The sequence below is a fragment of the Bombus terrestris genome, chromosome 8 (assembly GCF_910591885.1).
Source record: "Bombus terrestris chromosome 8, iyBomTerr1.2, whole genome shotgun sequence".
Lineage (NCBI taxonomy): Eukaryota > Metazoa > Arthropoda > Insecta > Hymenoptera > Apidae > Bombus > Bombus terrestris.
Window position 1 is genome coordinate 9,863,659 of NC_063276.1, and position 20,821 is coordinate 9,884,479.

Genomic DNA, 20,821 nt, shown 5'->3' on the forward strand with positions numbered 1-20,821 from the left:
ACGATCCCATTTCAATTTTAAATCGATTTTAACAACTTTCTCGTTGTAAAAATTGCACATATATCGCGAGAACCAACAAACACCCAAGTATTAAGAGTCGTTAACGTAACTAACAACGTTGTAACTCGGTTACGTTACCGTTGCTCCGTTATACAAACTCGTTACCAAGTAATCTGATAACGAGCCAGTCAATTAATTAAACGCGATATGAACTTATTGTCACGCGAATTGTATCAAATTCCAAACCAGCCAATAACCGCGTCATCGAAATTGCTCGCCCGACCGCTTCAAACCGCGCCATGTTTAAAATAACTATCCGCTTCTCAGCTGACCTAAACCACGCGATATAGCAAATATAGACAGTTATGTAGCAAACTAGAGAAAAGAAATGGCACTAAAGGCGTATCGAGCATGCGTACAGTATTTGAAAAGACTTCGCAGAGTCCCATTCTTCTTCTAGGTACTGGTTGCATGAGCCGGCAGAAAAACGGAGTCAGACAGAACAGCGTGAGATGCTAAACAAATGAGAAAACCGCAGGTAGAGAGATAGAAAGAGAAAGAGGTTAGTGGACAAGGGGCATCGGGCCCCTTGAGAGGAATCACAAGGAGAAGGAGACGAGGGGATAATCGACGGGAGATCGCGGCGAGAGAGGAGAGAAAATAAAGAAAAGAGTAAAAATCGGGCGAGGTGAAGGAATGCTCGGCCTTGGCGCCTACCGGCTGCTCGAAGAGGCCTCGCAACCTCGTCTGTCCGAACGAGGAGGCTAAGGATAGAAGTCGCATCGCGCCGCGACTCTCCTCGTGTAGGTACTTAGGTACTCGGAGAGCAACATTTCCACCAGTGTGGGAGTGTATGTACTCGCCGAGAGCAGCCGATCGTGACAATGAAATTCGCGGACGATGAAAAGAAGGCGAGATTATGTAGGGTAGAATCGCCCTAATCCGAAAGAGGATTGACTGCACTCTGGTCTAGATTGCTAGACATGTTGGAGATGGCGCGTTTGACGATATCTTGGTATTTAATACCTTGATGAAATGTTCGCAAATATTAATAAAAGAGATGCAATGTTACAGTCGGGAAGAAGTTTAGAGTGGGAAAGGGTTTTAAATGGAAGGCAGACTGATCTGTCGATCAACCAAATGTAATATCAGCCTTTTGTGATGGCAGTCAATAAAGTCAATGAGGCGAGCTAAAGGAAAACGCCTTGGATGAAAATTCTATAACAGGATTCGTAGAATAGTAGGGTTCACAAAGTATTGTGAATGCATGCAGGTTAAAGACTTCTTCTCGACCGAACACTACATGGTAAACGTAGTTTACCAAAGAAGCTAAGGTACGTGGTACGCGTTACCTCATCGAGTTACCAACAGATGTGCGGATGTTGTAACAAAATATATTTATAGAAGTTACATTTTTTGGCGGTAACGCGTGCGTTAAGTAGTTAGATCGGTGTAGTCGATTATAAATCCTGTCTTATTGATTTTTCAAGTACGAGCGTACCTACACGCTAAAATAAGATTGACGTCGTCCATTTATACATTCCTACACTCCATCTATTTATACGTTACAGGAGTTTATGGATAGAACGAAATTCTTTACCTTGCACCCTCGTATGTTATTCTTAACGTTCATTAGCTACACCGCCAGCGATAGTCATCGAATTTGATTTGATATTTCATCAGGCCGATAACCATCTGACGTTTATTAGATTCCGCCGCCAATTCTGCCGAAATTTATGCCGACGGCTTTAATAACGCCTGAGCGAGTGCACGATGAATTTAAATTGAACGCAGCAATGTACCACGGCGCCGCCGTGAAACGTGTATTTCGAAAATGGCGCGCGTTCGCAGGCTTTCGTAAGCGACCGCGTAAAAAGAATTTACCGTCGCGCGCGCAGTTAATCGTATCGGTATACTTAAAACATCGACGCTTTTTACTGCGAAATGCACGGATAGATTTCAACTAGAACTTTTTCCATCTGCAACGCATCAATGATTTCTTTGTGAACGGAAATGGTATCGACCACAATTCTGTTTCAGATACTTTCATTTCTCAGAAAGTAAGAATTGGCAGATCATTTTCTTACGTTCCGAAAAACGATGAGAAAGATACCGCAAAAAATTATCGAGATTTGTACGCATCCTGCTAGGAAAATAATCCAACGATACGTAAATGAGAACGAACGGAAAGGAAAACAGAATATAAAAGTCCTATCCAGCATTCCAAGCTCGTAATTTATGAACGTCGATAATTGAATTTCGTAGCATCGAGTACAGAGAGAACGGTTGTTACGAAATTTTCTTCCAATTATGAAACTGGTGAGTCGATAGCGTTCGAGCGAACGTAACGGAAGGATTCGAGAGTAAAATGTTTCCTTGTTCGTTCGGCTTTGTTAGCGCGCACCACGGCCCACGGATTCTAAGCCAGCTATAAAGAAAATCTCGGACGAAGGGGAACGCCGACAGATATTACCAGCGCCAGGCTAAAAAATTTGCGATCCCACTATGGTGTTACATATGAGACGAAAGTGAAACAGACGGCGCTGTTTCCGTATTCGGTAATTATAGAGACTTGATGGCCGTAAGAAAATCAAGATAGTACGATAAATTGTAGAAAATAAGATTAAAAATGGGAATTCGCACGAACTTTATTTTTATAAATAATGAGACGAGTTTTAGTACGTTTAATAGAGGCAACTAAAATTAATGAAACTAGATGTCGATCATTTGGCCCCGATTTATAAATGACAAAAATTTGCATGCCCCATTTTTATGATCGCGTCAACAGAGGTGGATTCATAAACGCGTTTGTGTTTGAAAAAGAGTAAATTAATTTCGACGCTAGACGGAACAAGGTAGAGAGATGGTATATAAATTTACACATCAACTCTGGCTGTCTCAACTTTGGATACGGGAGCCCGCTTAACCTGAAAGAACGGCGAGTTTTCCCGACGAAATTTGATTTACGACAAATGGGTTTGTGTTAGAGCACCAACCACGGATAACTTGACCTAATGCACATACGAAAGAACAAGCGTTTTTCACTTGATCTATATACCGTCGAATTTAAACACGCCATTCATTTCGGGTATTTTTTATATTCTGCTAGCTTATTCACTAAGTTACTTCAATCTCCACCGTTTTACAATTCATGATTTAGTACTAAGCATGTATACAATTTTCGATCCAACGAACACCCGTTTATTGTTGCGGAAAAGTCTGAACTCGTAACGATCGTTAATTATACAATATTGTATTAAACCAATTACCATCGTGCCGCATTTACGAGGACCGAAACAAAATAACCAGAGACTGCCTCGTAGTAATTAAAGAAAACTACTTTTCAGATAAGACTCGACCCTAACCTTTTTAAACGCGCCATCATAAGCCGTGCTCTTATCTTAAGATTGCATTATTAATTTGTCTGGCCAGTCTTCATTAACCAGGCACAAGAACTTTAACTCGAGCAAAGAGTACAAAGCCTCGATCGTTCGATCTCCGACGGAATTCCATTACGTAGAATCAATTAGACGGAGCACTAAGTTGCGTTTTTTAAATGCTGCTCGATGTCACGTTTCATCGTCGAAGTCGCATGAATCGATCGCTTAAGCCGCATTTTTCGTTTTCGGAGAAAGCATTTCTCGAAACGGTGTTCCAAACGATGTGTTGCATCTTGCATTCAGCTCCGGTTTTCGATGCTCGATTGCATGTAGCAGTGATGTAAATGCATCGTGACACAGTTAAACAGGGGAAAAAAGGAAAAAGAGCGGATAAAGGGAAGCAGGAGAGAGAAAGAAACAGAAAGGAAATTCTAAAAAGCATTACTTTGCGCTTTCGAGGGACGTTCATCGAAATCCATCAGGCATACGATTTTCATCGCACGAGTACCGGGGCTTGCAACGACGCAAGTCGAAAACGTAACTCGCTCGCCGTTTTTCGATGGCTTTCAAGTATCAAACGCCAACGCTTTTCGAGAGACGAAGAGCGATCGTGACTCGCGAACGAGATGAAAGAACCAAAGAAGGAAAGAAAATACCGACAAGTCAGTCGAGCAACGAAGTTCTTTAGAGAGACTGGCGGACACGAATGTAATGATCTTACTCCTTTCGAGTATGAGTCTAATATATCAATTCAGACCTCTTAACGAGTAATTGTTTCAGATCGAAAGAAATCTGGTTTTAAGGTATACGAGTTATTGCGCACGAGACTGCAGGAAGACCCAGATCGTATGTACGTATAACACTGTACGAAGGTGAAACGAATCTAGTAAGTCGATGCTCGAAAAACATTTCGATCGAGTCACGTTACCGAGCTGCGTTACGCAAGTCATTGTCGTCGTAACGATTTAAATCGATACATTTGATCCCACTAAACCACGATATTCAAGGTTGCATGTTCAATTCGATTACAAGAAACGTGCTATGTAAACGAAAATTCCTCGATTGCTTCACGAATAATCGCTGATACATACTTGGGAATTTTGAAGTCGTTCTTTCGACAGCACGAAATACTTTCTTGGCTACTGAAAGAAAGCTAAAATTTACCGTGACTTCCAACCTAAATCAGAGTGAATCCACACCTTCGGTAAAGTCACTGCCAATGAGACCGTGAAGCGATTTCGGCGACGCCAAAAAACGCCACGACAAAATCGTTAATGGACCGTCGAAGTATGGAGTGTACAATTCTGGTTACTTGTCGCGGACCGCGTGTTAATTTAGGCCGTAAAATTAGTGATCGTCCAAGGCTGCTTTATTTCTGACCCGAAGTCTGGCGCGAAAGCAACATCTTACGGACGCGTACGCAGACACAGAGAAACAAAAAGCTCTTTTCCCTTGTACGACTTTCGTCGACATTTTTCTCGCGTGTGTTAGAAAATTGCGTGCAACGTGAATTTTTAACGAGAACTTTTGGACGAACTTGTAGCTGCGAACGTATATCCACCGGTTACACAGAAATAACGTTTTTCCGGGTGAGCGACTCGAACAAACGGAAACCTACGCTATTGTAACGAATAAATCTTTGGAGCGCGATCCCGGTGCTCGATTCGATTCAGTTCGATTATCGAGCAGAAGTCGAACCGAAAGCGCGCTAGTTCGCCAATAAAAGAGAAAAGTGAACCGTCTCGGTCCAACGAGCGAACGGCGACGAGTGCGTGTTCCGTCTACCATAATTTGCTTTCGACATTCTTGATCTTTATCTCGGCCATGCGTACGTAGTGGAAATTTAATTTCTACGGAAAATTTTATTTTTTTGGAGAATTGAAACGCTAAACAGCGAACAATCGAAGAGTTTGCGGCGATAAGGTGACAGTTTCGATATTCAAACTGCGTTTATTGAAAGGTGCAGAAAGTTATAAGTTTCGTATGAAGATGGCATATAAAAAATGTAACGAATGCGTTCTTATCGTGTTAATGTAACTTAATCCAGCATAGTTTTTCCAATTTTGCGAATGTAAAGCGTAAAACATATTTTATGGAGGTTCTCATATCTTTCAATATGTTGTGAAGATCTTTTATCTGCTTCTTCGGAGAACCTGTCTAACTTCCACTTTATTAGAGTGAACGTGTATGTATAGGCTTGGACGTGTTGAGTGAAAGCGGACATTTCGTGAAAAATCGATTGTAAGTGAGCTCTGTACGAGGACGAAGGAGAAAGAGAGTCGATCTACGAGGCGTGGCACTAAATCGGACTTTAAATTGCATCCGCTTTGTTTCCTTGTTTCTATTCAACATTACGGACGCAACGTTTATATCCGTAATAGTATCCTCTATTCTCGTCAAAGCTGTGAATTTTACTTTTCCATGGGGGAACATTAATTTCTGGAATAATACCTACGATCTACTCCTACGTATCAGACATTTACATCCGTCGCCTACGAACACCGCCGAAGAAGGTCAAATTTGTATGACATTTCGCCTACCTTGAACAGTACTTTAATTAAAGTTGCGCAAATTAACGATATTTAATATCGCGATTTAATAAAACGAAAATAATTTAATCACGGACAGAACTAGCCGCGAATGGCTCTAATTGAATACCTCTCGTTCGCGGGATCAATAAATCGGGCGATAAAATTTCTCGAGCGAACTGACGACGATTTATTCCCTCTCGATTGCTCGAATGGTGGATGCACCCGGTATATATCGCGAAGGGAAGTTCTCGGAGTCGAGTCGAGCTCACTCGTAGAGGTTGTAGATCAGAAGAGAATTACGAACAGGGGAAAGAGACACAGAAGGGGTAGGAGAAAAGGAACAGAAGAGAAGGAAGGAAGAAGGAAACACAGAGGAGGGGGCGGGAGAAAGAGGGAAGCCAAAGGAGAAAGAGAAGCCCGATAGTGCCACCACGTGCATCGACCGAGGTCTTTGTCTCTGGATACCAGCGGTGGTTGGCCGATTTCTCTCTCTTTGCTAGGCTACTTTTTTAAGCACACGAGGTCCCGGTTCCACGACCAACTAGCTCTATATCTTGCGTATCGGACGTTGCTCTGATCAAGATATCGGATATAGGAAACCAAAAAATATTCCATGCCAGGATTGATCGCCGACACCACGAAGGATCTTCAACCCGCTGTTATACTTTCAATCAAACCGAAATCAATCTATATTTCTAGAAGTTAGATACACATTGTTTTTTCATTCAGCAAGTGTATATCGACTTCGATTTGACTCTAATATATAGAGTTTCAGACAGCTGGCGCCAAACTTCGGTATATATTACTTATCAAAACTAGCAAGAAAGTTTCAATAGATATGTGTCCATTTACTCATTTCGAAGTTACAAGACTTTTTCATCGGTCAAATATCGACTGTCTCTGCTTACAGCGTTGACGACAGATTACAAATACAACTCACAACGTTCGATATGACTTCCATTCGTTTCAATGCACGTTTCGGCTTCCTTATAGAATCATTATTTCAATACCACAACTTTCTGAAAGAATCCGTACAAACAGTCTAAATAAGAATCTCTAGAGGCACAAAGCGAGATCGATGGACGGTGCGCAAAAGATTGAAAGAGCGAAGCACTCGGAGACACGAGCCGACGGTGTCCTTTAAAGACCGAGAGAAGCAAAGAAAAATTTCCCGATATTTATCGGGGCCGGTGTGGGAGTCACAACAGAAGTGAACAGCAGTGACATCGAAAGCACCTCGAGCGCGATACTCCAGCGAGGCAAATAATCGAGCAGTCGCGGCGATGGCCAGACCCGGTTTAAAAGCATCTGACGATGTCAGTGACGGACATTTATTGACACAACATTCGCGGATCGTAGCCAGCCGCGCTGGTTATCGACTGCACAAGTGCACAATGACGGACATCCACTGGTCGAAGAAAACACGTGACTCGATCCCTCTCATCGTTCCTCTCTGTTTCGTCCCGAAGCTCCCATCTGGCTGCGCCGCGCAGCCCGGACTTGCTCTTCTCTTTCTCCGTTCTAGTAAAACCAATTGCGTGTTTCGTGCTTCTCGGTAACCGGCCGACCTATCGTCCAAACTAATTACAAGCCACGCTTTCCATCGAGAAACAAACGACGGCTCGCTGGCTCTCCGTCTGCGTTTATCATGGGCTTTCTGCCAGAGAATCGCGTCCGGGAATTGCGTGGCAAGAGAAATGAAAGTGAAAAACCGTGCAGAGACTATTTAAGCTCGATTTCCAATACCTTCCAAACTTCGCACATATCTACACCTGCTTCCATGCATAGCATCTTTTTCTATCTTCTTCAAAATTTTAAAAGTATCTCTTGCCTTAGTATTTATACTTTTAGGAGAATTTGATTGATTTATCAACTAGTCTTAAAAGAGTTACTTAAAGAGTTATTAAGCTTTGCGCTTAATAGTTTTCCTCCAGTTTAATCATAAAGCGATCAAAATTTTTGCTCAAGTTCGATTCCTTCAGTCGTATTCAGAAAAATTCAGATATGCGGAAATATCTGCAGCTCAATAGTTTCAATTCCTCTCTCCCAATAACATTAAACCGATTCTTATGCAAGAATTTATTGGCTTACCATTTGTAACAACTAATGATTATATATTTTCCTACAGGCACAAGCGAGCGGGCAGCGCGTTAATTAATTACGAGATATTCACGGTTCGAATTCCGTCACAAAAATGTTGACATTCCAGAGGATCGGCGATTCGATGCACGACGATTTGTCGAATAAACGTTACAAATACTCGACGAATGCGATACGCCAGGGTTGCAGTTCCTAATGAAGCCTCACTGAGTAGCTTTTGCGTCACTTCGATAATTTGACTACGCATTTGCCTTTTACCCTTAACCTTTTGCACGAGTCACGAATAATGCGATAATTTACATTGTTTGATGCGATATTGTTCGCGTTCATTCGAGTCTTTGCGTTAACATCAGAGAAATTCCAATAATTAATATTTGTGCATGCAGCATCAGATACGCAAGTAGATACCACTTTTTTCATGGTACCACTGTTTGTGACTCATTGAAACAATAGGAGAGAACAGTCAGGCTTACGTTTCAATTAAAACTTTAACCATGTACGTCAGTAACCGCGTTTCCTCCTGCCGTAAACTAAAAAGTTTCGTTTTCTACCGTTCTACTCCACCGGGGATGATTCTTGAACGCATATCTTTTGAAAATTATACTTCTATAAAGCCAATTATACTTCTCAAATTGCAAAGAGAAAGAGAGCGAAAGACTGAACAATCCATAAAACAAAATTTATCTTTATAAGGCCGCAACCGAGTAAACGTGAACTGTTTTAGTTGCTAGTGAGAGAATACAAATAGAGTGACATAGTTGGCTCTTTAGTCCAGCGTGATGCAACGTATACATCATTTGAATCATGTACAATATATATACAAGGATATGTACATATGTACTCGTCTCGCATGATAGGGGCGATACAGCGAGGTCATAAAATTGATCAGGAATTAAAGTTTACATGTTTGAGAAGCAAAACAAGTACATATGTAATTGCAGACGTTTTGAGAGATATGAGGACCTCGAGCCTCGTTCAAAGCCAAACGATGATAGCTCGGAAGAACCAGTTCTTCAATGACACATTGTTGCGTTACTAACAATGATGGAAATTAATTATGGAAAATTGACACAGGTGTCTGCATGCATGCGGGCCACGTACAACAATACGTACGGCTATCAATGAGTATCGTCACTCAACGCGTTAATTTACGACCTCGCTTGATTTTTCTCGCTTTGCTCGCGCAAATGCAGCTGTTCATTTCGTTTTCCTTCCACGACCTCGTAAGAATATCTTTCGTATTATGTACTTACGTACTAACAATTATCCCGAGCTTTTGTAGCATCAACAACAAAAGAGAAGAATTTAAAGATTGTCATTGTCGTTAGCATTTTCAGAAATCTCGAGAAGGCGATACCTTCAAGGTAATTTAAGGAAACCAGAACAAATTCGTTCATAGTTGTATCGCGTCCAAACCAGTTTGTACCGAGGTTTAATTATGGAACATAGCTAAATACAGCCATACGCAATTATTCATGCTTTTCCGATAAAAGTATTAAAAACGGTAATACTACGTGACGTACACAGATTTATGTAATCCTATTTACCGTCGACGTCAATACGCTAGGAAGTACCAATAAATATTTTTACGAAGGTCCTGTATAGTAAAAAAAAAAAAAGCTGACAAATTTTATTGCAGCGTAGTTGTCGATGGCAAATCAGTGATTATTCGATGCAGGCAATTTTATTGCAAAACGTAACGGGAGCTTAATTACCAATTATCCATTCCGATTGGCGAAATTCGCTTGGAAAGTTGTCGCGGACCTCGCTTTCGATTACCGTTGAGGCGATGTCAATACACAATACACAGTCGGTTGCTTTTTCATCGTCATGACGACCGGGTTAAAGAAAATCGGAATCGCAACCACCTAACCTAACTGCAAACATAACGGCCCTCGGTGTCACGCTACTTCCTGCACCCTTTCCCTGCTTTCTGTTTTCTTCCCCTCGCAAGCCGCGTCGAATTGGCGTGTTGTGTTGCCAGGACGACCAAGGAGCCTCTTGATTAAACGAAACGCAATTTACAAGATCCGAATCGTGATTCAATGGAACCTTCAACGTTTCTTACATCTCTCCCTTGCGTCGTTTACCATCAGGCTGTTTGTCTTTTTCTCTCTTTCTCCAGCTGTCCGTCGAGCGAAAAGACAGTATGGCGGAACGATCTCCGATGTCGTCGTTCGACACGTGAGCTTTTTTGTCAACTTTCGAATCGGTCTGAACGCAGCTATTCTCGTTTGCACACGATTGATTTCTCTGAAACCAGCCAGCAAGGGCTCAGCCACGATCCTTGTAGGTATACACGCGCGTATCTACACGTTTGCACGCCGTACACACATCGGGGCTGAAAGAGCGAGCGAGTAAGGCAAGAGGGGAAAGAGAGACAGGGATGGAAGATACGGGAGGGCGAAAGTGCGACGGAGAAAGGGAAAAGGAGCAAAGGGGGAAAGGACAAAGCGTCGACGCGCTCGAAGTTCGGGCGTACCTCCTATCCCGTAGAAACGTGCATACATCTCTCTTTCTCTTTCTGTTTCTCTGTCCAGCGTTTTCCGTCTCTTGTTTGCACACAGACGACCGCGCGTCCTATCTCTTTCCCATTCGTGAAATACATACATACGTGCAACATCGAGCGCACACATACACCCGCGCACATCACGATGCCAGTTGCACACGTTTTTGTTTTCTCTGGCCGGTTTTCTACGCGAAATAAAGCATGAGCACAAGATCAAATACGCAGGCAGCATGTACGTACGTGAAGCTCATTATCAAGCGATTCGAAGCGAGCATGACAGACGAGCACGACGAAAACAAACAGTCCAGAATGAAAGGGTTAACGCAAGAACAAGAGAAAGAACACGAACATGAACATGAACATGAACATGAACATGAAAATGAACATGAACAGGAATGCGAACACCAGGACACGAGATGGTTGAAGCGTGTGAGATGCAGCAGGACGAGACGCGTATTCGCTGCTAGAGAAAAAGCAGGTCTTTCGTACGGTGAACATACAAGCGCGCGCGCGCGCACACACACGTACGCATGTGACATACAAAAAGAAAACGGACAGGGGATTGCCGTCGAACGACTTGAACCGCAAGGAAAAACGAAGGACTAGTGGTCGTTTGCTTACCCTACTGCCGGGAATGTCGTATAGGGAAACATTGTTGGACGCGGTCGCTTCCAGGATCCTTGTCGTCGTTCGGTTCTCAACCGGTAGATTCTTCTCGGTGTACCTTCTCTTTTACCTTCTCCTCGCACTATGTCTCGACGTCACAGGTTAAACGAACCACACACAACCACTCGATACGATATATAGACGCACAAGTTCAAGGTCGTGACGATACGAATATAACCAAACGACGAGGATGTCGCGTCGGTGGGCCACGATGACGCGCGACCGTGCGTTACGGGCTGCCTCTCTCGGTACCTAAATCACAGTACCGCCAAAACACAGCAACCAGGACCGGCTAATATTCGCGAATTAGAACCGCACACATCGGCCAACTCGAACAAGCCGACTCTTCGAGACAAAGGGTCTCTCTGCTACGCCGGTATTCGAACAGGCTGTCGCTGACTTTTGCCTGCGCATACGAAGTAACTGAAAGAAACGAACGGCGAGTCGTGATGACAGGAACGACGAGCCGCGCGACTTGAGGACCGGCTTTCGACGCGGTAACAGCACCCACGATTGATAAGACGCGAGTCACCGCGAGAACCGGAAAACACGAGAAACGCACGCCGGCCACTCTCTTTCTCCCTCTCCCTCTCACGGTCGGCTTTCTTCTTTCCTTCTTTCTCTCTCGACCCCCCTTTCTTCTTTCCACGACAGTTTTGTAGGTTAGTCCAAACGACCGGCTAGACGATAACGGCGTCGCTGCGCGTCTCTCCAGTCCTCGCACTTCACAGTGTGGCAGCTGTGCGCTCGCCTCTTCGACCTATTGGTGGGGGAAACCCGTGGCAGCCAGAGAGGGGATAGGCGAAGGGATCTCTAGCACGGAGAACCGACCGCACGGGCCGTCGACGAGCACCACGGGGAAGGGGGAATTGGCCGAACCAAGGGATACACCGCGAAGTAGGGGTAGGTTAGGTTGGGACACCTGGAGGGAGAAGCGAGCGCACCCCTATGCGAACGCGGCCGTGGCGCGTACTACGAAACAGGCGCACGCACACAGACAAAACGCCTGTTCGCAATTCCTCTGCCCTTCGCTAAAAGACTCCACGCCTCGTGCTGTTCCGCGGAGTCCAGTCTTTGCAGTGGTGCTCACTAAATGCTTCTCAACTTCCACTAAACGGTTGCTTTTACCAACGAATATCGGTTTTCGAATCGTACGCGGTTTTCAAGTTACCCGACTGCTGCAAGAAAATTTCAACTATTCGCGGTTCGCTGACAAGATTCGTCGAGGAGAGCAATCCATTCATCGGTAATCTAAACGCGAGGGAATAAATAAACGATCGCTTTTACTTTTACTGTTAACAACACTAACATCTACCGAAGAGTTAGCTTTGCTTAAGACTGCATGAATTTCTATTCATTTCGATTGATTTGCTATACATTTGATAAATATAAACTGATATTTATTATCGGAAAGAGCACAAAAATTTAAGGGAAATCTTGTAAGCAACTATCTATACGGTATAATTTAGTTGCACCTTTTCCCACAGTAAAAATCAACCACTGACTTTTTCAATAAACCCAACAGGTGCTCAATGGGAATTGAGTCAGGCGATTAGGGTAGCCATTCAAGGACCTCAGACCCCTCTATGGACAACAAGAATTTCGTTACTTTTGTCGTGTCCTTCAAAATACGATATCATTCTATTCTATTTATTTCTTTTTCCTATATTCGACATAATTTCCATATTTTTAATCCTCCTCATAACTGCAAAGGAACGAGGAATCAAAGTAAATATTTACTAATTAGTACAATTCACTATTTAGAAAGTTCGATAGAAAAACTTCGAAATATGCATAAGTAAGAATTGTTGCTTGCGATCATTAGACATAGCAACGACAATGTGCGCATCCTAAATTTATCTAAAAAAAAAGATAAACGCGCATTTCCTAGAAGCTAGAAGTATGTAAACGAAGTGGCGAGTCAGTCACTGTACGTAGAGAGAACTGTGTTTCTCTTGATTCTGAGCCCTGTTACGAGGGCCACTTCATCCGCCGAGAGCCCTCGTGTTCGTGCAACGAATCACATTGCCGGAGACGGAAAGGATTAAGGATTCTAATTGATGACACACTTTGCCTCTCGACGGCTTGTTCGTATGTGCCACGCGTTTCCTTTCTCCTAGGAAGCTCGCCAATCGTTGATCCTATTACCAACGTTATATTGGGCGCTTTTACTATTAAAACGTATCGAGCGAAATTGCAGATTTAGAAAAAACTACTGTACAATAAAAAGGTTCCATTTTAAATGTATAAAATGCACTCTCAGGTTTGCAGTTAAGCGAATCAAGCAAATCAGGCGAAACTGGTGGATGAAGGTTAAAAGGAATTTTTAACCTTCGATTTTTAACTAACTAATAACTAAACTAATTTTTAAACTTATCAACCTTTTAACGAAATTTGCTTTGTTAATGTGGAAAATGTGATTTAGATTTCTGGGGACAGTTCGCGTACAAGTTGTCAATGGAAGCAGAGAAATTCGATGATATGTATTTTGATACTATTCAAAACGTGTTCGAATGTATACCTTTGTGAAAATCAACTCACCAGCAGCTTTGTGGAATGCCGTGTTCGTATCTGCGTAAAATTTCCACTGTTGTATCGTCGAGTCTTAAACCAATAACTCCCATTATTCGCTTGCTCATTTTCTCCGAAGACGCGGCACAATACACTTTTCCGGAAGAACTGTCGGTGCGCTTCCACGAACCGCCAGGGAAGTTAGAGTTTTCGCAAGAAACGATCGAGAATGTTAACGCCCGGGCGTTCTTCAACACGTGCGCGTTGACACAAAGAGACGTGGGCTCGGTGGGCTTGACGTGGGGAAATCGGCATCAGACCAGACGGCAATCTCACGAGCCAACGTCGTACGACTTATGCAACTGAATAATGTGCACGTTTCGCTAGTGAGTATAAAACCAGCTAAGAGTTAAAGCTATATATAGTAAAAAGAACCATTCGGTCGAATAAACAATCAACACAAAGTATAAAGCGGAAACCTGGAAAAGTAATACCTGAATACGTTTCTTGGATAGTTTGACTGTACCGCTTTTCCCACTGTTATATACTTTTATTACCTGCTATACCTATACCTGTATACCTAACTTGTCACTGTAATTGCCATTGCATTTTTCCCAGGCCTTCAACCCAATCCCTTGTACCGTACATTCGCTCGGTTGCCGCCACTTTGCTTGAGAATTGTACGGTGGAATGTCAAGAGGGCAGGTCAGGATCTGGGACTAGCTGGCCGGCCTCCAAATCGCTGGCCAGATTCTGGACGTGCGTGCCTCGACACAAGGTAAATGTGCCGACGTTATTTGACGGCTGTACGTCGCATCGAGACACAAAACAAAAAGACAGCCAGTGAATCTTATCGCGAGGCGGCTCTGCCACGTACGATGATTCACACGTGTCTCCCCTTTATTCTTTATTTTTGTATCGAGCCAAGGAAGGCAATGGCGTTCGAGTCTTCGCCATCGAATATGAAAACAGCGGTAAGTTCGACCTTCGTTCCCGTCCCTTTCGCTTAAAAATATAAGTATATCTAGGTTATTTCGAAAGTTGCTGAATGAAGATCGAACAAGGGTATTGTTCCCATTGTAGGTATTTTTCATTCGATTCGATACTCGGCATGCGTATCAGCCTTGGCTGGATATTACGAATATCGATATGATTCGAATAACACGGATACGGGTTCTAACCAAGCAATATCTAAATGGCGCAAGTACACAGCGCCGTGACTTTAATCTCGCGAAGTAGATACCATTTCCGTATAAACGGCGAAACTTGCTTACTTCCGGCCGTGTAATTACTTAAAGAATCGTTTTGCGCATGATGTTTTATGCAGCGATACTTCGAACAACTTCTCCGACAACTTGTTTTATCCGATGGTATTAGCGATGATTAATGTTCGTCGAAACTCTCAAGCAGCTCTCTTTCAAAGATAGTAAAAATACGTGTATATAAGAAATGTATCCTGTAAAAAGTGAAAAGTTCCTGTAAAAAGTGGAAGAGTGTTGTAATACACAGGTATATCGACAGAGCGATAGAGTGATGTCTATTGAACGCAAGAATATTTTTTTATTTATCAGTTAGAATCGCCGAAAAGGATATAAAACGTGACACGGCAAACAAGTTCGATGTTCAATGCGAAGCAAACGATTTCTAGCTGGTTCGGCCCAGACAAAACGCAGGAAGTACTCTCGGACTTCCTCGTCCGGTAACACGAAGCTTTGCGAGGGAGGGAAGACAGCTGGGGTGAGAACAGTCGTAGTGCTTCTGGCGTTGTCGGTTGAAACCTATCCTCACGCTTCGGTTCATTCCCGTGACTTCGACCGAGACATCGCGGACGCGCGATTTTATTACGTAAATTGAATTTGCGCGATACGACGCAGCACGTCGACGATCCTCCTTCGGGAGATAACATCGCGGATCTACCTAACGAAGTATGTTGTAATTGTATCTATCCAACGGATACCCCGAGGACGTTAAAAGCTCCGAATCGCGGTACTCGTTCGCAACGATCCTCATCGGGAACGTTCCGATTTTCATGAATACGCGATAAGGAACTCGACGATCGATTTTTAACTAATCAAAGAAGATTAATTACGCTAATCGTAAAACGCTTAGTACGACACCAAGTCTCGTTGTCGTGAATTCTTAAAAAGCTACAATCTACTTAATATACAGAATGTTAGAAAACAAATTAAAAAACAGAAATACATTACATCTAAATTGTTTAATTTAACACAAACTAATGTCAATCCACTAATCTTCCATGTATCTTTATCACCTTGAATCTAATCGAATGCCACAAATAAATTACTCAATCTTACTAATTAACTCGCGACGTTAATCGATGGTCACGTAGATACTTAATACACGGCATGTGTCAAGCAAACCGTGAATATTGTAATTTGAAATCGCGATACGTCGAGACGATGCTCACCGCTCCGGATAATTAACGTTGCTCTTTATTTCTTCATTATATTTCTATCGCCTTCATGAACACGTACTTTTTTCTTTTTAACGTGTATTCGATACTACTAATCGGCATATCATGCGAAAAACAGCTCGTATTTCATCCGTACATAACAACCTTGAATATATGATAAATACGTTAAAAGATTCAGTGAAGGAAAACTGGAATCCATTCAAAAGAAAATTCTGCAATCTCATTTCAACTATTTTATGTCAAAGAAAATCAAGAAAATTCTACTACTTGTTACATTCTATCCATGTAATTTTTGTTTGCAAAGATCGTGGCAAGTTTGTACGTAGGCGTTTAAATGGCCGAACATTTGGACAATAAATATATACATGGTTAAACCTGCACGAGGAGGAAAAAAGTTGTTGGCACGAATGTTGCAGACCGTTTCTTCGGTCGAATAGCTAGGAACGATTAACCGGCAGGCTTTGCTTGAATTCTAAGCGGAGCTCGGACACGACCCGATTAAATATCGCGGAAATTGAATCTATAAATTTCTCGTTGCCATAAATTTCGTAACTTGCCGCGCGTAAACTGGCCAGCTCCAACGGCGTTTCCATCTCGTCCCTGGTGAAGCCGAAACATCGTTCGAGAGAAAAGTAAGGAACAAATCTGCTGCAAGAGAAAAAAGGAGGCGAGAAAGTATATGATCCGAACGGAAGTAATACTTTCGTTTTAATAATGAAAATTGACAAGCTCAGGTACTTCAGAGTGATGCCGAGGAAAAGAGGGCAAAGAAGTTGTAGATCATAAGAGTACATATTTCGCTAACCCGATTTTCTAAGTATGGAAACTAGCCATGATTCGCGTGAAACGTATTATTCATCCAAGAAACACGATGCGGGATTACATTGTTCTATGTAAACCCTGAGACTACAGGGTCCCATAAAGGGAGAATATCGTATTTCATCTCGTACAAGTTTCAAGCGACATTTCCTCGTGACGAACTATGGAATATATTTTCTTCCCTATGCCTCGTTGAATGAGGAAAATGAAATCGTGCGCTACACGAAATTTTTGAAAAAATGTCTCACGTGACTAATTTAAGACTGCACATGATACTATGTACTTGTAGTCATACGAATACCATTCTTATTTTAATAAGAATACGAGTTTATGGAGCAAAGATCTGGAAAAAATCTCAGTTGAACCGATCATAGATATAGTTTAATCTATCCTCTGTATGCTTTTAGTTTAGACATATGTACTATATATGTACATAACGAAGACTATCGCAACGGAATTATCGTTTCCTTAATTCCAAAAAAGTTCAATTTACCGTGAACCTAGGTCTGGCAGTTTATTCCGGAAATCGGCTGCAATAACAATAACAGTCGTGGGAACTTTCCGTGCTTCCGCTTCAGGTAACAACTTGATCCCGTATAGTGCGGTATCGTTATCATTTACTAGCATATACACTTAGAAACGGAAAGAGTGAAAAAGACCAACCATCAACTATGATACATGCCTTTTTCTTTCGATGGCCGCACTTCTCTCCTTATCGCGACGGCAGAAATTTGACAAAACTCGTCTATTCAGGCTCATTTCGAAGACAGCGATCGCAATTACCGCGAGAAGCTGAGAATCTTATCGGTCGTCTCGTATTTCGTTCTTTAGTGGCTCTGGTGGACATTGTTCTCGGCTACGGGGATGAGATTAAGCTAGCTTTTTCAACGAAACGAGCGAAAACAAGTGCACTCGGTTCGCTCCTAAATTGTGTTGTATAATGTCGTTTAAAACGAAGGGCAATTAAAGAAACAAAAGGCTTGCCTAGTCGCTAAATTATCCTCGAAAGCGGTCTATAAGTACGAAACAAAATAGCAACGGTTTATAAACTGCAAGAAGCGGGGTCGCTTCCACGACTCTCGGGTCGCGAGTGTTAAATAAAATAATTTATATTCGATCGATCGAAAAACCGATCGATTGACGAGTGGGAAGGAAACGATGGAAATCTTGATTTTGCGGCATCCCGCGCAGAAATGGGTTAAGTATGCGTTCGATGGGAGGAGGGGGATGAAGGAAACGGATGGAACGACGGGTAGGGGCTGTAAGTAGTAAAGTACGGCTTGTGTCTGGCGCGCCGTGCCAGCCGGTGCACATCGTGACGAGAATGCGTGCGCGAGAACGATTTCTATCCCTCCCGCCATTTCGCGATTTACTGTTTACCATTCGCTGTTTGCATCCACCACGCCCAACCCCTAGTTCACCCAAGCTTCCGACATTTCACCGGCTAAATAAGAAAGTTCAGCTCGAAGAAATTGCTATACGAATTTGCTACTAAAATCGATTCTTTAGCTCTTGTAACTTTCTTGTTTCGGGTATATTAATATCTAAGACTTTGTAAACTCTGGACAATGAATGTATTACGCTCGAAAATAGAATCACGTGAGGATCGAAAGGAAGAGAGAGAGAGAGAGAGAGAGAGATGTCGGGTAAAGACGTGGAAACGCGCGAAACCAAGCCCGTGTCGATTCTTAGGATATCCTGGCAGGTATATCAGACGGCGAGATCGTTACCAAAACCCTGTCGTACCATCGACTCTCCAGCCCTGTTTCGAGCTTGATGCCGTATCGATTCGAGGAGGCATACAGACGCAGGGACGGAGGAACGGGGACAGAGAAAAAGAGAGTAGAGAGAGGACGGCAATGGAGGAACGAGGGGGTGGGCGATGGGTAGGAGGGATAGGCGGAGGAAAAGGAAATAGGCAGAGAAGAAAGAATAGGCCGAGCGAAGAAGGAAGGAAAAGGAAAACGAGAGGGAAGAGCGAGAAAGTAGTATTCTCCTCGTACGACAAAAGTACGGGTCTTCGTTACCCTTATCGGACACCGGAACCAGTATCGACAGCCCCGGGGTCATTCCGATCGAAGAATCGTCGAGTCGTGGCCTCGCCGGGAGTACGTTCCAAGAAAAATCGGAATTAGGAAGGTGGCCGAGAGGTTTGACTTACGGTCAGAATCGGACATCGGGGAAAAGAAGTAGAATCACTAAATCTGTCAAAATGACACGTTTCAATTTTCACCTTACTACAATTTTCAGAAACGGGTAGAGGTGTTTGAAGTAATCAATATAGATTTTTGTCAAGATCGAAATACCATTATGTGTATACATATACGTGTTTCGTTTTCGTCGTATTGGTTCAACCCTTACGAGACTAACAGGACAATCCGCCCTAAGCGAGATTGCTAGTTACCATAATATAATCTTTCTGATACCACTGAGATTTATCGAAGCGTAAGATCGCGTTAGAAATTACAGCGAAAAATATCATCTTGATAGGATTAATTGTAATCGGGAATCATACGGAGAAAGCTACGAGAAATCTATTTTTGTTGATTTTCTGGCGTTTATGTTGGTAGCTAAGAAGATTGGGCGTAACGTGAGGCCGAATAATCGATACAAAGACGTTTACGAGCAAGATTCAATTCTCCCTGGTGTAATTTACGTTTCTCTGCCATTTTCTTTCTATTATATTTTCTCGGTGATTTATTCGTAAACGATGAACGTATTACAGTTTAGCGGACGAAAGAAAGACATCGAAAGGATAGCGTGTTATCGGTAAAACGTCTGTTGGTCGTCTATTTATAGTCAACTTGATGGGACGAATGCACTCTTTAAACTCGCATTTCCGCGGTAAACGGAGAGGAACGAGGATCACGCAGAGAAAGGAAGCCATCCGTGTAGACATTAATTCGAGCGTAACGCCAAGTCTCAAGATACCTGGCATTCGCCGACTTCGAGTTTCGTTAACTTTTAGCTTTTCCTTTTTGCGAGTATTTCTCAATAATTTTTTCGCGGATTTTTCATTTGTTTCTAATCGAATTCTTCTACTCTTCTTAACGTCATCGAGTTTGGTACTTCAACGAGAAAGAAAAATAAAGTCGAATCACGAAGTCTGAATCTTGAGAACGACTAAAGCTTTTGTAAAAAAAGAAGAGAAAAACTGAGAATTCGTTAACTTTTGTGTTGTAGTGTCTACAACAATAAGCGAATGCTTCTGTCAGGAATTCCCAGATGGAAATTGTTTCACTTCGATTCGCAGAAATGTTATATCCAATCAAAAGTTGTTGAAGTATTCAATTTTTAATTACCTCAGTCAACGAAGAGCAATATTTCTCCAAATCAAATTTCTCCGTGCTTCGTTTAATTTTAAACAATTTGAGGAAAACAATCGCAATTGAAATATCGTCCTGTCCGATAAAATTGAGATCAATGAACCGACAAATGTTACAGTTTGATCTTATAATTTTTCTAACGTCGAGTCCTTATCGTTGAAAAGAAGGGGAACTGTGACTTTTACAATTCAGTATCGTCTGTTTTCTCGAGCAAAATCGTGGCAGTGTACTAAGCAACTGCGTCTCAACGAGAGGAACCGCTATTACGAGGCTGCAAACTGCTTTTACAACTCTCTCGGGACTGGAAGAATCATGGTTTCGTAAACAGTGGCCCATTTCGCCACGATGAATTTGTGTGTTTTTCATTGGTCTGTATCATTGATGTTTCGCGTTTTCTCTTCATGCTGTTTCATCCAGAGTTACGATGATAAATACTCTGGAATCGAAAGCAACGCAATGTAAAATATGTGAAATAATTGCAATAGTCTATGATCCATTAGCGATTTCCCTCGCTTATTATTGACGTGTAACTTGTACACCGCAAT

The 20,821-nt window shown here is 42.6% G+C and overlaps 1 protein-coding gene across 14 annotated transcripts in view; it reads right to left on the reverse strand.

Annotated features, from left to right (window-relative positions):
• LOC100644427 (RNA-binding protein Musashi homolog 2) overlaps positions 1–20,821 on the reverse strand; it is a 122,332-nt gene that overhangs the window by 38,789 nt on the left and 62,722 nt on the right. Inside the window, exon 1 of one of the 14 annotated variants that reach the window (XM_012319897.3) lies at positions 11,142–12,037. The exons of 12 other annotated variants lie outside the window; for them this stretch is intronic. In XM_012319897.3, coding sequence (XP_012175287.1) covers positions 11,142–11,173 — 32 coding nt within the window. In that variant the 5' untranslated portion in view covers positions 11,174–12,037. Of the gene's footprint in view, positions 1–11,141; positions 12,038–20,821 lie in introns of those variants that run through there. One more of the 14 variants, XM_048407989.1, reaches the window with a different exon arrangement.